The 15,715-nt window shown below is 34.7% G+C and overlaps 2 protein-coding genes across 2 annotated transcripts; one reads left to right on the forward strand and one right to left on the reverse strand.

Annotated features, from left to right (window-relative positions):
- Window positions 1-1,280: 1,280 nt before the first annotated feature.
- LOC130720952 (sm-like protein LSM8) lies at window positions 1,281-5,414 on the forward strand. The gene is made up of 6 exons (XM_057571659.1): window positions 1,281-1,451; window positions 3,275-3,361; window positions 4,058-4,098; window positions 4,186-4,260; window positions 4,836-4,888; window positions 4,992-5,414. The coding sequence occupies exons 2-6, from the start codon at window positions 3,325-3,327 to the stop codon at window positions 5,080-5,082; spliced, it is 297 nt and encodes a 98-aa protein (XP_057427642.1). The 5' UTR covers window positions 1,281-1,451; window positions 3,275-3,324; the 3' UTR covers window positions 5,083-5,414.
- A 497-nt stretch (window positions 5,415-5,911) lies between these two features.
- LOC130718468 (protein NRT1/ PTR FAMILY 4.5-like) lies at window positions 5,912-9,570 on the reverse strand. The gene is made up of 6 exons (XM_057569063.1): window positions 9,347-9,570; window positions 9,185-9,254; window positions 8,880-9,097; window positions 8,258-8,680; window positions 7,937-8,052; window positions 5,912-7,146 (listed from the first exon to the last, which is right to left on the reverse strand). The coding sequence occupies exons 1-6, from the start codon at window positions 9,347-9,349 to the stop codon at window positions 6,111-6,113; spliced, it is 1,866 nt and encodes a 621-aa protein (XP_057425046.1). The 5' UTR covers window positions 9,350-9,570; the 3' UTR covers window positions 5,912-6,110.
- Between the last annotated feature and the right edge of the window lie 6,145 nt (window positions 9,571-15,715).

Consider the following 15,715-nt stretch of genomic DNA (forward strand, 5'->3'; position numbering starts at 1 on the left):
GGTGGTAAAAGGAATCAAAACATTTGTCACTTAAATTAACTACTAACTTGTATGTGACAATGTATGATAGATAGTTTAAAGTTTATTTCGATTCGTATACACTTGAATCACTTGAATCTAGAGGTGATAATATGAATTTGTGGGGCGAATTGGACCTGATCGATCTACCACTGACCTGCCAAAATATTGGTTAGATTAGATTAATCTACTTTTAACATTTGAGTTTAAAGTCTCAACGCTCACCAATATTTAGTGGGTTGGTGGGTTGACCGCATAGAGAAGTGAAATAAAAATAAGGTTGTATATAGCAATTTTAAAAATTCTATCAATTTTTATATGTTGACACACATAGAAATTAAAATCTTCACAATATCATACTTATTCTTTTTTAAATGTTATGAACTTAACAAGAAAGTTTCACCAATGACAATATGTCAATATCAAACAAATATTTACCAATTGTTGTTATTAAAAATGTAATTGTAACCTCAATCTATCAAGTGTAAGTGTCAATAACTTTCAATAAATCGTTGACATTTTTCTTTGATATGCACTCTCTTAATCTTCTAAACAGTACTAGATGAGCTATACAATTATCAACAAGAGTTTACTTCAACCTTAATTAATCAGTCAACAATTAAAAACAATAATGTCATGCAATCATAAAAGTTTTAGACTAAACATAATCTACATATAGGGGTAGAAATATGTGTTTGCGGGCCGGCCCAACCCAACATGTCATTAGCCCGTCAAAATGCGTGTTAGTCACTTTTAAGATTTAGGATCAAATTCCTGATCCAACATGCCAAATAATGTGGGCTAAAGGAGCTAATCCAATAGGTGAATCCCATTTTTCCATCCCTACCTGAATCTATAGTAGTCAATGAAAAATGGAGAAGGGGGAGATGAGGAAGGTTGGTGTAAGGTGGATGCATGACATGCAGGTTCTATGGTAGCTTGGAATGAGAGAGGGAAGAGGAAGAAGGAAAGAAACACATAAAAAATATGATTAAATGAAACTTTGAACTTCTAAATTTGATCTAAAAGTTCCATTTGTATACTCTACATCTGATTAGATTTTTCACAGTCGACTGGTGATCAGATAAAAATTGTCACATAAGCTTTATGACTTAATGTGGACTTTAAAAAAAAATTATTTACCACACTTATTTTTATTATTTTCAATTTTTCCTTACCTTTTATTTTTTTAATCTCTATTAAAAAAAATATTCCTAATTGTTTTCTTAGATTTTTTCTTGATATAGCCCTTACAAGTTACATCCAAATGAAGCACATCTCACTCCGCCATTTTTGTGGTCATAGGGTTTGCTTTAACCGGCAACATCCCACTCCCTTCGAAGCTAACTGCATACCTCCGGCGAAGGTTGCTGCACTCTCTCCGGCGACAGTTCCCTTCTACGACGACACTTCTCTCCTTCGAACTCCGTGAAGTGAGTTCTGTACTGACCTATTGTCCTCTAAATTCTGATTTCAATGAGAACACAAGAGAACAGTTTGAATGTGTTTATTCCTTTTTTCTGATTTTGTTTTGCTCTTATCTTATTAGTTTCTGTCCTGATAGAATAGATAAATTGTTAGTTTCATAATGTGATTTTGATAAGTGGGCATGTAAAGATGATTTCATCAGAACATTAGGATAGTAGGATGTCTCAAACCAGAAGAACATGAAATGTGACAAGCAATGAAATGCATTATTCTGATTATCTTTGCATCTACACCACTGTAACTATCTTATTTATGCAGTATTAGGCACTAACTAACTAATTAGCTATTGAACTAATCAGTTACAACTGTGTGATGCTGATAACAAAGTTCCTAACTAATTCACTCACTGACTGATTCTGGTAGTTAGTGAATCCGCCAAGCATCCATATGTGAGATGAGTGGTCTCTATTAGTGAATGATCTCCACAGAAATGCTGAAATGGTGTAGACAACAAGGTCTTGGTGAAAACATTTTCAGTTTGATTGCAACTAGAAACCGGAAGTAGTTTCATTAGTCCAGCTTGGCTTTTCTATTTGACAATGTGGTAGTCAATGTCTAGATGCTTCGTGCGCTCGTGAGATACTGGATTGGACGCAGTATGTAAGGCACTCTCACAGAAAAGCACAGCCTGCTTAGTATGAACTACATGAAGATCATGCAAGAGGAAGGTGAGCCATTGCAACTCACATGTTGCTGTTGCAAATGCCCAGTATTCAAGACTTGGCAATTGTTGGGTGCTTCTTAGAATTCCAAAAAATGAGGGAGGAATCCAAAAAGAAGTAGTAACCTGTCACTGGTCGTCTAGAATCGGGACATCCTCCCTAGTCCCCATCATTGAAACCCAACAGTTGAAGAGAAGAAGATCAAGGCAAGAACAAGGCGTTACCAGGTGAACTTTTCAAGTACTGTAGCACACGATGAGCAGCTTGGAGGTGATTCACAGTGCGACAGTCCAAGAACTGACTCAGCTGTTGCATGGAAAAAGAAATATCCGGTCTAGTCGTAGTAACTAGTAAGGCAGAGCAATCTACTAAAGACGCCTATGCAGGTCGAGTCTTAGGATCCACAGGAGGAGAAACCAGCTTAGAACCAGTAAATCCAGTTTCTAATAAATGATTAGGACAATAGATCCTTTTTCCACTGTCAAAAACCTCAACAACACCGCTTCTTCTACCATATTGTTGTTTTTAAATATTATTTTTTTGCATGAGGTCGTTTACTAGTAGAGTTTACCTCCACTCTGAGTTTACTCAAACTCTCAAGTTTGACAACCTTGTCATATGCATTTATAGTTTTCTCGGTAAAATTTATTATCAAAATAAAAAAATTTACCAATGAAAGGAATTTCAATTGATTTTTAATTCCCTGGAACTTTATAATGCATGATCCAAACACCTATTAAATCCTCATCACAGTCTTTTAAGTCCAAGCCTCATAGAGATTGTGTCCAGCATCTTGGCATCTTCTTTATGTGTTTTCCATTACTCACTATATCTGACTTAGTTGAATATGGATAACATTTGTTTCATCAGAATCAGATCATATCAAACATTTATCATTACAAATTTCAATGGCATTTTTCATTTTTATGATGTTTTCCTCCTCCTTTTTTTGACATGTCTCTACAATGAGTACTGTCACAAACTTGGAAAACTCTACCTAGTGTGAATCATAATATTTGCTGCACTTTTATGGTATCGATTTCTTATTTTTTTCAATGTTTGCCTGTTTAGTTAATGTTTTGATTTGACATTGAACCTTTTTACAGCTGTGACTATAAGTTTGACAACCAAACTAGACAATAGCTAGCTCGGCAAGATGTCGACCGGGCCTGGACTTGAGTCTCTTGTAGATCGTAAGCAATCTGTAATGTATTTTCTGTTTTAATTTGATTTGATGCTAGACACAGACACACACCTGCGCACACATACATAGCGGATGTATCAAGTGAGGGGGTCTTTTTTTTAGTGTGAAAAGAGTAAATGTAGGTCAGTAGATCTATTCACGAATGGTTATGATTGAAACTTAAATTCATCTGACTTAGATTAGTTTAAATAGTCATGCGACCACTAGATAACTTCTAATCTTGACCATTCAACTTTGGTATGTTAGGATTTATTCCTCTTACTCTCACATAAAAAGAAATCTTTTTTCTCTAGATATGTCATGTTCCAGTTTTATCATCAAGTATATCCATATTTTTGCAGTTGCCACTTGCAGACTAGTTTTTATTAATTTGATCCTTGACGTTCAGAGTCCTAATATCTTAACCCTTCCATTCAAATAGTTAACGTAAATCGTCTGTGGGCTATTCTTGATTGAAGGACTAACATATGGGGGATTTGAATTTTAATGGATTAAATTGATAGAACTAATCCGCCAAGGACTAAGTTGATGAAGGATATGGGTTTTCTTTGAAGGACCAATGTAGGGTTTTACTCTATTATTTATTATGCTTATAGCATAACTTCATCATATTTTATTTCCTTGATATTTGTTTTAAATTATATTATGAATGTTAACTTTCCCTAAAGCTTTTAGTATTTTGCAGAGCAAATTTCAGTGATTACAAATGATGGACGAAATATAGTGGTAAGCCCTATATACTCCGCATGAAATTAACTCTTGAGTCTTGCTAGTATTGATTTTGTAATTTCCCAACAATATTTTTCTTTTCAGGGTACCCTAAAAGGTTTTGACCAGGCAACGAATATAATTCTTGATGAGTCCCATGAACGAGTTTTTTCTACCAAGGTATGGATGACACACTCTGCATTCATTAAAATAATTGATTAGCCATGACTTAGATCACCTAGTGTTTGTACATTTAGCTTTGAACATGGGATTGTTGTACCACTAATTATAATTGTTGTCTTGATATATCTGTTTAAAGTGAAGAATAGAGTTTAGCAAATATATTGATGCTTGTCTTCTATATCTAAAAGTTGTAATTTTTCAGTTACTCATTCAATTTATCAAAATAAACAAATATTTTAGCTTGAATATGCTTGAAATGGAAAAATGTTACGCTCTCGAATTACAAGGTGTTTACTCTTATGTCCTTTTTCCCACTATAAATCTTCCAATTCAGAAATTCACAACGACCATAATCGCTGCTTCAAACATAATATCTAACTTCTTGAGCTTGCTTTGCTTCAATAATCATTGTTTGATTCAGAAATGAATCTTTCTCCCTGTACCTTTCCCTTCTTCATTGTATACTTTCTCCTTAAAGTTTTAGTTGTCGGATCCTTTCTTGCAAGTTGTTTTTGGCCTTGCTCATTGTTTCTGTCTTAATTGTGTCGGCTCATTATTGTTTCTAACGACAGGAAGGTGTACAGCTAATTGCTCTCGGTCTATACATCATTAGGGGTGACAACATGTATGTCTGTTTCTCCTAATATTTTCATATTTTCTCTATTCTTGAGACCTCTTATTGTCACACCCTAACCCATCTCGCGTTGGTTTCCATTTGGACTTTGCAGAAGTGTTGTCGGTGAACTGGATGAGGATCTAGATAAAAACCTTGATAAGTCCAAGATTAGAGCTCAGCCTTTGAAGCCTGTCATCCACTGAAGTAAACTTATGTTGTTGTTAGCAGATGATTGCTTGCTTGCTTGGTGGAAAGGGTTGAAGCGTTACTATATTTTATACAATATTCAGAGGTGAAATGTGTGTGTAAGAATATGCTGACAACAACATAATATACTCAATGACAATAAGTAAATATTCTGATTCTGTTGGTTGTTGATGTTGTATGGAAATCATAGCTTACTACCTGCTGAATTTTGCAATGCAACATGCTATGTACCAGATCTTAAGGAACCACCTTTTCTTCTATCCCTGTCGATCGTCTCTTTCTTTGATTGTTTATCTTAGTGGTTTGAAATATTATTTCACTTTTCTCATGGATTAGAATGTGGCACCGGAAGTTATAAAAGTTGAGCTGTTAATGGACTCGATTGAGGAAGTGAGGATATTGTGCCCCTCCTTGAATTGGTTAAATTGATTAATGTGTACATGTATATGTATATGAAGATGTATCGCATGCGAAAGCCTTTCTTGTGTGAGAGTGGGGTGAAAATCTTGACCATAAAATCATGAAATTTCTTGCACACTATGAAATTTCTTTACACAGATATTCAATAATTGGTTGTCACATAAAAAAATAAGCTTTAAATTTAATTAAAATAAAAAAGATTATAACGACTTTTGTATATGTAAATTAAATGATTAGAATATATCCGATGGTTGGGATTAAACTGCATCACGATAGTTCAATTTTTTTACTAAACCACCTTAGACCAAACCCTGATACACGTTAGCAACAAACTTTAGTGTAGATCCTTTGACTTCAATTAGATTAACAAAAGTGCAGGTGAATCAACATATGTGGTAAAATAAAGAAAGTTAAAAGAAGAAAAGAAAACCTTTAACTTTGCACACATACAGACACACAGATATAGTGCCAGGGCCAACATTACCAATCAATTACACAAAACCATACATGTAGGATAAGAGAGATTTCGATCACTACCTATTTCCACATCCCTCCTTAATATATCTATTCATTAATATCAAATCATGTCTTGAGCCTCCTAACCTTATCTATCCTTCCATTCCCTAGAGTTTCTTTCTTTTTGTTTGCCATCATCTGTTTCATCAGAGGAAGAGGGTCCCTCAGTATTGGCTTCACTGGTTTGGTTGCTTTCTTTAGCCTTAGCTCTCAGATCTTGGGTGCTTCCATGATCCTTCATGTCTTCCTTATCATGTTTTTTCTCATCAACAACCATTATTGCAGTAGTTTCAGCTACAGCCTTCACATTTAGCTTTGAACAGCTGTTGTCTTCAGATTTGTATTTGTAGCAAGAGGCCCAGTAAAGGAAGTTGAAAAAATTAAGGCAGCTCAGGATTGCTAAGAACCAATAGAACAAGTTGAGGTTGTTTTTGTTTAAATCACTTCCATACAACCATCCTTGTTTGCTTGGAGTAATCCTCTTGGTAACAGTATTAATGACACTCACAACGACTGTGCTCAAGAAGTAACCAAGAGACATGGACAAATATGTGAAAGAAGTTGAAAGTGATTTCATGGTTGGAGGTGCTTCTCTGTAGAAGAATTCTAGGAGTCCTATAAGAGTGAACATATCTGCAACCCCAAATATAGCATATTGGAAGGATAGCCAAAATAGGCTTATTGGCTTTGATGGGTCTTTTATTGCTTGGTCCCTCCTTTTTACTTCTATTATCCCAGCTACTGCCATAGAAATTGAAGAAAGTACCAGCCCCACACCAACTCTTTGAAGCTGTGTAACACCAGAGGGGTGGTTAGTGATCTTCCGCGCGAATGGCACGAAGATGAATTCGTAAATTGGAATCAGTACGCATAAGAAAAAAAGGGGGATAACAGGTATGGATGGTGAAGGCACTTCAAAAGAACCAAGTTTCTTGCTCATCACACTCCCTTGACTGACTGAGAATGTTTGAAGCTGTGCTAAACAAGTGTTCATTATGATGGTGCTGGCTAGTATGGGTAACATTCTGGTTAGGATCTTCACTTCTTCAACTTGTGTCACAGTACAGACCTTCCATGGCCTTGGTTCAAAGTTTTCTTGAAGAATTGTAGCTTTATCTAGAAACCTGATTCAACAAAACCAGGACATTTTAACATGCATATATGCTTAGAAAGGAAAATAAAGTAAAAAGGAGAATAAATGTCATCCCAACCATAATAAGGTCATCAATTATTGTACAATTACTATGTTAAGCTTTTTAATTTGATTTCAGCAACTCAACACCCAAAAGAAAAACTCAATAGAGGAGAAAAAGAGAAATTAAAGCAAATCTGTGTTTGGAGAACCCATCTCACTACACAATAATGGAGAAATAAGATTTTACCATTTGACTTATAAGTGTGTTGAGTTCAAAAAAATAATTCAAACATACACAGAATCATTGGAGGTAGTGGAGGTAGCTGCATTGCAGCTATGCAGCTATTGAGAAGTAAATTGCTTTTACTTTCTCTGGTAATGTACCCTGAATAAAACCAACACTGAAAAAAGAAGTTTGATTGCACCTAGTACTGTTTTTCAAGGACTTTTTTCACTGAGTTATTGTCAGAAAAACTTCTTTTTTCCTTTACTTTCCCTGTTTACGAATGGTGAATACACATTTTCCATGATCATTCTCTGTATCTCTGCTTCACCAAACGTGCATAAGTGATTGAGTGATAGTAGGCCCAGATTTCTTGGCATTACCTACCCCGTCGTACATGAAGAAAAAGAATCTCAACACATGAATGTGCTGGACCATGTATTTTTCAATAGTCTTATTATTTGCAGAACATTATTATTAGCCTTGATTGGTTTACTTTACAGCAATATGCAATCATGTTAAGCATTAATTTTGAGCATGAAGAAAGTAAAATCACCTCATCTGGTTAGTGTGTGCAATCTTCTCTACTGTAGCATCTTTATAGGCCTCATAAAGTTGCTCATTAGACTCTGGCAGTGGTAGATTTCTGTTTTTAAAAGCCACAACAATAACCTGTAACAAATAAAAATGAAATTTCAACTCAACAACCTTTACTAAATGTATGTGCTCATTGATTACATGTTTGGAATTCCATAATTGATTCTAAATACAATATCAATTCTGGGGAGAAACTTATGCAAGTAACTTCGCTTCTTCTGAGTGCTAGAATTGATTCTGAAAAACTAAAACTGAGAGTGACTAATTAGAGATCACTGACCTGAACAATCCTCAAAATGGGGCTGTCACCAGGAGCTTTGATGCGGTAAAATGGTTTACCAAGAGCAAGGATCAGAAAACCAATGGAGGAAGCAACAGTTATTATGGAAAATCCCCATTGCCAACCCTTTTGCATGTTAACCCACACAACCCCAGTTACCCCAACAACTGAGCCCAGAGTTGAACTAAGCAAAAGCCAATTGAAAAAAGTTGCAAGAGCTTTTGCTTCAACTGGATCCTTCTCATCAAATTGGTCAGCACCAAATGCAACCATGGCTCCTCTCACTCCACCCAAACCCAATGCCAACAAACCCAGTGATGTGTACAACATGACTGCTATACCTCCTTTGATACAGCTTGACTTGCCACATGCTTCTGGGTGTAGACTATCTAAACCAGCTTGAACTGTCAGCATTACCAAAGCCTAGTACAATCGATTCCAAAGTCAAAATCAATTTCGCGAAAAAACGCGAACAAAAAGTAGCTTCTGGGTGTCAGAATTGATCGATAAAAAGCAGAACATGATTGAAACATTATAATAACCAATCAAATTGATCTAATTAGACAAGACATTGGGATTTGAAGTTTGTTTTTTCTAAACTAAAATATTGTTTAGCACTTACCAGAACTTCGAGTGATCCAAAGAGCAAACATGTGGTGAGTCTGTTCAAGTAGGTATCCGAGATGAAACCACCAACAAGAGAGAGCAAGAAAGTTGAACCCATAAAGTTTGTCAGAGTGTTGGCACTGCTGGCCAGATCAAAGTGCATCACCATTATAAAGTAGAGAACTAAGCTCACCATGTTGGCCACAAAACCCATGTTGTCCAATGCTGACAATGCTGAAGAACAAAGATACAGAATCAAAATCAAGATTCATCAAGTCAAGACAGTTTTTTAATCTATGCCCAGAATGTTAACTTCCTTACCAAAGACAAACATGGAAGCTCTGAATCCACCTTTCTGTTTCCTCTTCCATTCTTTGACCTCCTTGTCTCCCTGCAAGACCAGATTTGAAACATGTCAACCAAATCATAGACAAAGAGAAAAGGAAATGGTGGTTGTTTGTTGTGAATGTTGAGAGTACTTACCATTCTGTGTGAGTTTCTGAATTCAAACAAGAATGGTGGTGATGGTGAAGATTGAACAGGAAGCTTTGGTTTGATTTGAGACAAGAATGATGATGATGATGGTGACGAGAGTGGGTTGGAGCTTAGTTTATTACCTTAAACTGTTTGGTTGTGTTCTGTTGTTCTGTGTTTGTCTTCTAAAGCTATTTATCGTGCTCTGTCTTTCTCTTTTTCTTGGTGAATGTGCACACTAGTTTATCAGTTTCATAAACACCAGAATAGAAAGCCAAATTATGAGTTGTATTATTTATTGCCAATCACATTATTGATTTTTGATAAGATTGATTATGGTTAAAGTAAGTTCAGGTGAGTTAAAAGTAAAATAATTAATATTTGGGTATAATTGTGAAAACATTAATTTTTGTAAATTAATGTTGTGAGATTTAGTACTAAAAATCTCATAATTGATTATTTCAATTCATAGGATTATCATTACCCTTAGCAGAATTGATTGTGACAGCAAAATTAATTTCTCAAAATGACTAATAAATATTTGTTTTTAATGATAATAAATAAATGACATATTAATTTTTAAAATAAAATTAAGGGAATGTATCATTATTATTAATGCTAATATTAGTTAATCTATTAAACTAGTAATAGTAGCAATATTTTTTTGGGCACAATAATGATAATATATTAATGGCATATCTTTTAAAATAAAATTTAGGAAATGCATTACTGTTAATGATAGTAGTCCTTATTTTTAGAAAAATACAATTTAGGCTGTTTTGGAAAAAAATTAATAGTAATAATTATTATTAATATCTAGTAATACACATCACATACTGCATCATTTGATATTAATATCTAATACTAATATGATTTTGTAATAATACACATTAAGGTTTCAAAATAATACTTTTCAAAAAAATAGGTTTCAAAATAAAAATAAAAAAAAAATAATAATAATAATAATAATAATAATAATAATAATAATAATAATAATAATAATAATAATAATAATAAGGAAAATGCTGTGGGGCACGACCTTGGGGCTCGTGCACCACGCACGAAGCATTTTCTGGCGGTTAGAAACCGCCAGAAACCGTAGCTTTTCTTTTTATTTTGACAGTTGTAATTTTGTGACGGTTTTGAACCGCCAGAAATAGTAGGTTTGCTTTTTTTTTTTGCAGTTGTAATTTTGTGGCGGTTTAAAACCGCCACAAAATTACTCTCGTGCATTCTTCGTACGTGCACTCTCGTACTATATAGCATTGCTCTAATAATAATAATAATAATAATAATAGTGATCATTTCTAGACCATCAATCATTCTTATTTCTTATTTACTCATCAAAAAGTGTCACTTGGCACACCACACCATTGTGTACTTTAGTAAAAGTGGGTAAAAAATGTTATCTAAAAGTGCTTTAGGAATGAGTTTTATATTTATAAGAGTTCGTTTTAGGTAATACAATTTTTCACAACACTAAATAAGTGTTATTTATTTTATAATAAGAATCAGTTATTACGTGAATTTTTTTTGAGAGCAAAGTGAATTTATTCATAGGAAAGTAAAATTAATGAGAACATTCCTCTCATGTAGAATTGAAAGAGGATATAAAAAAGCCTTGTACAGCGCCATTCTATGTAGGTGTTTAAGGTACTCATGAGAGAGACTCATTAAAACTTCCATAGGAAAAACTCAGTGTAAAAAACCCTAAGGGAAGAAAAAGAGCTGGTGGTGGTGTTGGCTCTTGAGTTATTACGTGATAATGATTGTCTATTTCAGACAATAATTACATTTTCTCAAAATGTTACCATAGAGTACGGGAAATTGTTACAAAAAGAAATAGGTAACTCTAAAACATGAGATTGTAAGATATTGTTAAAGATTAAGAAATATTTTTCATGTCTATGGTTACACATTTAATAAAAAGAAAAAGATGTTGTAGCATATAAACTTTCACTTATGTTCTCCTTGAGCTTGTTGTTGGTATGTATATTAGAGGATGTATATCCCCCAAGAAACAAAAATCACAAGTGGATTCCAACCCAAAGTAAAAGTTAGCTTCACCCGTGTCAATATTAACTTAATTATAGTATATATTGTTGAGATGTGTTTATAATTATTAGCTAGACATTGTAGTTTTCTTTTTTATAGGAAAATATTAATTGTTAGTAATATTAGTAAATTAGTATTTTTTTTAGGTTTTGAACTCTTGACCCTTCACCTTCATTCTACCTAACTCTTATGTCTCACAACTCTTATCACTTGAGCTAATCTTTGGAACCACGGTCGCGAAGGCTTCATACACGCTTCTGCTTCTAAACATGTTTGATAACTTCTCTTTCTAAAAAATCAATTCTAAAAATTTGAAAAAACTAGCAACATAAATTTCTCCATAAAATTAATTCTACCTTTAATTTAGAATCAATTGGAATTTTCCAAAGATCCAATGAAACGCTTGAGAGGTTTAAGGGTAGCTAATCATGATTCATGGATGCTGAATCAATCAATGATCTTAATCAATTAATCCATGACACACATGCCCCACTCTAGTTGTTATATAATGCTTGTCTTGGCTTGAACAATCTTGATTGTGGCGTTATATCACTATTCCTTTACTAGTAAATTTCAGTAAAGTTCGCGGGTCATCAAATTGAAAAGAGCGAGTGTACTTGGAGAAATTAACACTTTTTCATATATACTTGATACATAGCATGTGATCATCAAGTGGCTTTATCTACCAAATTCATCGACTAGAAAGCTGAATTAATCATGCATACATCACGTGGTTTCCTAATAATTTGGTCTTAATTATGTCATAATCAATTACTAAGTGCTAGTGTTAACTGATAGTTAACTGCCCTTGTGTCAAAGCTTTATTAAATTTTGATGACCAAATGAAGTTGAAACTTGTCCCTGGTAAGACACTAGACAACATTGTCAGAGGGAAAGGATCCTATATTTTCATTGCTATAGGAAAAGCCATAAGTACCCTCTAGAATTTCAATGGGTAACAGAGTACAACAGATAACGCTAAAGTGAAGGAAAGAAAAGAGTGTGAGAAAGCTGTCATATTAATTCCTTATTTGAAAAAGCCCGGAAAAGAGGAGTGAAGGAAAAGATTTCTAGGACTAGTGGACCCGTCGTTTTCCATCACATATTAGGTGGAAGAAACTGATAATAATGATACCTTTTTTCTGTTGACGTTTAATATGAGAAATCAACACACAAGGGTAATCATCCACCCAAGTATGGTCCATATCAGATGGTCTCATTCTAGATGTAAAATCTGCAGGCTTTGTTTCTATGAAATATTATTCTGCAGGACTTCATTTATTTGGGGTATTTTGGACATCGTGAATAAAAAATACTAAAAGGTGGATAAGTAATTTAAAATAGTTGGGTCCCTTTTATGTGATTAAGTGACAAAGTAAACCAGATGTGAATCAGTAGCTTATTACCACCGTACAACATTTCACTTAAGTAGATGAATGGTGGGGATTCAAGATAGACTGCCAATAATGCACACCCTTTATTAGTTATAAGCCGAGTCCGATTAAATCACTCAAAAAAAATGTCGAGAGAGAAAAAAAAAAGATTAAGATGTGGTGGTTCTTGTTGTTGAAAGGAGCTTCTTCAAATTGAAAATGCTTCTTTGTCGTCGTGATATGTTGATGGAAAATCTGCAAAATCACTTTGATGCTCAAGTTATAATGTGAGTGAGTAGTTTGAGGAGAAAATGAAGATTTGTGCACCTTATTAGTTATCCTCTGCGAAACCCGCCTTTAATAGAGTTCAATATGAGGGCTTTGAGGTTGGATGTCACGATGGGTATGGGGTACATCAATAATGGAGGCTTATTGCATCTTCTAACGCGTCATTTTAATCGGACGAATATTGTAGTCTTGTATACTGTGTGAGATCTTCGAGCGTCGTGCTTGTTCCTCGAACAAAGAATTGTTGACTTCAAATGAGACGTGGTAAGTTGAGGCATATCAAGTTACCCCCTCGGTATAGACGAGGAATCGTGAGCATGCGAACGGTTGTGAAGACGCAGCCGATTGTGGAAAGGTTCTGATTGTTATGATCTTTATAGAGACCGACAGTTAATGTAACTGACATTTGGCGAATTCTTGATGAGACGCAATATTGATCTTGGGATGCTCGCCTAGTGTTACTTAGGCTTTAGGATCCATATGTTTATAAAGTCATTTTCATGATGGCCTTAATTCTTGTGGTTGTGTATTGACCTTACTTGAATTGCCATAGAGAGTGAGGGTTGTATGGGGAGTTCATACAATGTTGGTTACCGAGTACAAGAATATGCTCTTGTTGTTGGGCGTCGGGTGGATCACGAATTTGTTCATGTCAGAGTAATAATTCATTGGCACCCGGTAACATAATGTGACCGGGTACCGTAAAAGTAGTCCCCTAGCTTTAGATATGCACGACAGTAAATGTTGAGAGGTACAAATGTCTGCTCTTAGGGGGTTGATGGTTCACAAGCGCAATAAAAACATATGTTTACCGATTGCCGGTTAAGGTTATCAGAATAATTTGTGTTTGCGACCATGCTCACTTCCAAAGACAAACCCACAAGCAACCTTTATTTTGCCCTCAAAGTGTTGACTTTCAAGTGTGAGTTTCTCCTCAATCAATTTCATGTCTCTAGACCTAATGAAGTGCGAGATTGATGGAGTTGTGTGAGGGCAGGTTAAAGGACCGGACCAAGTCCTCTACACCCCTGAGTCCCCCTTCTTTGAATCCACTTTCAATTCTTTCAAAATCAGTCATCCATATAAAAAAACTACTCAACCAAAGTCTATTCTTCTCTAAATATGGAAACCTATCCCATTTCCAAACACGTACTAATTATCATTTCAAGAGAAATCAGTTTTGCCTTTTGCCTTGCCCATGTAATGTCATTTTACCTATAAACCTCATATCCCATTTGAACTCTCCTTCAAATTTCAGTCTAATTTACTAGTATCGCAATCATGCTAAACTTTTTTGTTTGAAAATCACAGTCAACTGAAAACACTTTTACTTTTTTGTTTTTAATCCTTTTTTATCGGTATGAAACAGATTTGCGTATTCGTTTCACAGCCCCTTCAACCTTGCAATTTTCAAGCGAGTCACTTTGAAATGAAAGTTTTGGCTGCAAACTCTAACCCACCTATAGCTTGTACTATAATGTAGTATCTTATTCTTATCACGGGTGCTAGTTAACAAGTTAGTCCTAACCAATTTCTGAAAAAAAGGTACAATAAATCAGTATCTAGATCACCCAAATCATGTTAATTAAGAAGATGTCAAAATATACATTCAGAGCCATCAATGTCCTGCTTTACCTGGGACCATTCCAACTTTAAGTGGTTGTGTGAAAATTCATCTAAAAATCATTATAAACATAAATCAATTTAGAAGAAACTTTACAAATATTTTTTAAGGGTCAGAATTAATTTATTTTAAAAAAGAAGTTGATCCAAACATGTTATAAATTTTATAAACGGAAAAATGTATTGTTTAGGGTTTTAAATTGATATTGAAGATGTGATTGCTGTTGCATCGTGAAATTGTGGACAAATGCAGGTTAATACAATCAAAATTGCAGTCTTGATGCTTATGCAGTACCTCGAAACAATTGCAAAGTAATGCAGTCATGATTGCGATCATGATGCTAATTGCAGTTCGAAAATCTAATACGTTGGGGTCACAATTACGGTTGGTAATAGCAATTTGAAAGGATGGTACTGTGCCTACATGTATTTTTGGTGGGATCAGGCAAAGTCAGAAACATATTCCTTTTTGGTTGAACTAATTATTATGTATCTTTGCTCACATGTGCGAGTTCACTTTGCTGGAACATAAATTATGAACTACAAAATTAAAAAGGATGTACTCATCATTATTCACTAGCCGCATCTAGAAACAACGCATTTTGTTGCAGCCCCGATGGAACCACATGCACTAGCTAGGTCCACTGCCACGAGAAGTTGGCAATGCCGTTGAAATCCTTGGACCTAACCTATGCAATTTGAGCCTAGATTGTACATGCTTTTGCGTGTGAATATGAATGAAATATATGAAACATTCATAAAGACTTATAGGTTCTGCTCTATCTCAATATGGTCCTTAATTCATGAATGTTCCTTTTCACAACAGTGCTGATTTACGAACAACTTTTTGACGTCCAAACACCCATTTTGTGATAATTTTGTAAAAAAACTGATAAAATATGTTTTGTGACGATCATAAATTGTCAGAAAACAGATATGTCGCGGTGTAATTTTTATTATATCGTGATTCACCAATCTTTTTTATTTTGATAAAAGATAAGCTTGGATTTGCTAATTACCCTACCCTCCATGCTACTTG

This window comes from Lotus japonicus, chromosome 5 (assembly GCF_012489685.1).
Source record: "Lotus japonicus ecotype B-129 chromosome 5, LjGifu_v1.2".
In the NCBI taxonomy this organism is placed as follows: domain Eukaryota; kingdom Viridiplantae; phylum Streptophyta; class Magnoliopsida; order Fabales; family Fabaceae; genus Lotus; species Lotus japonicus.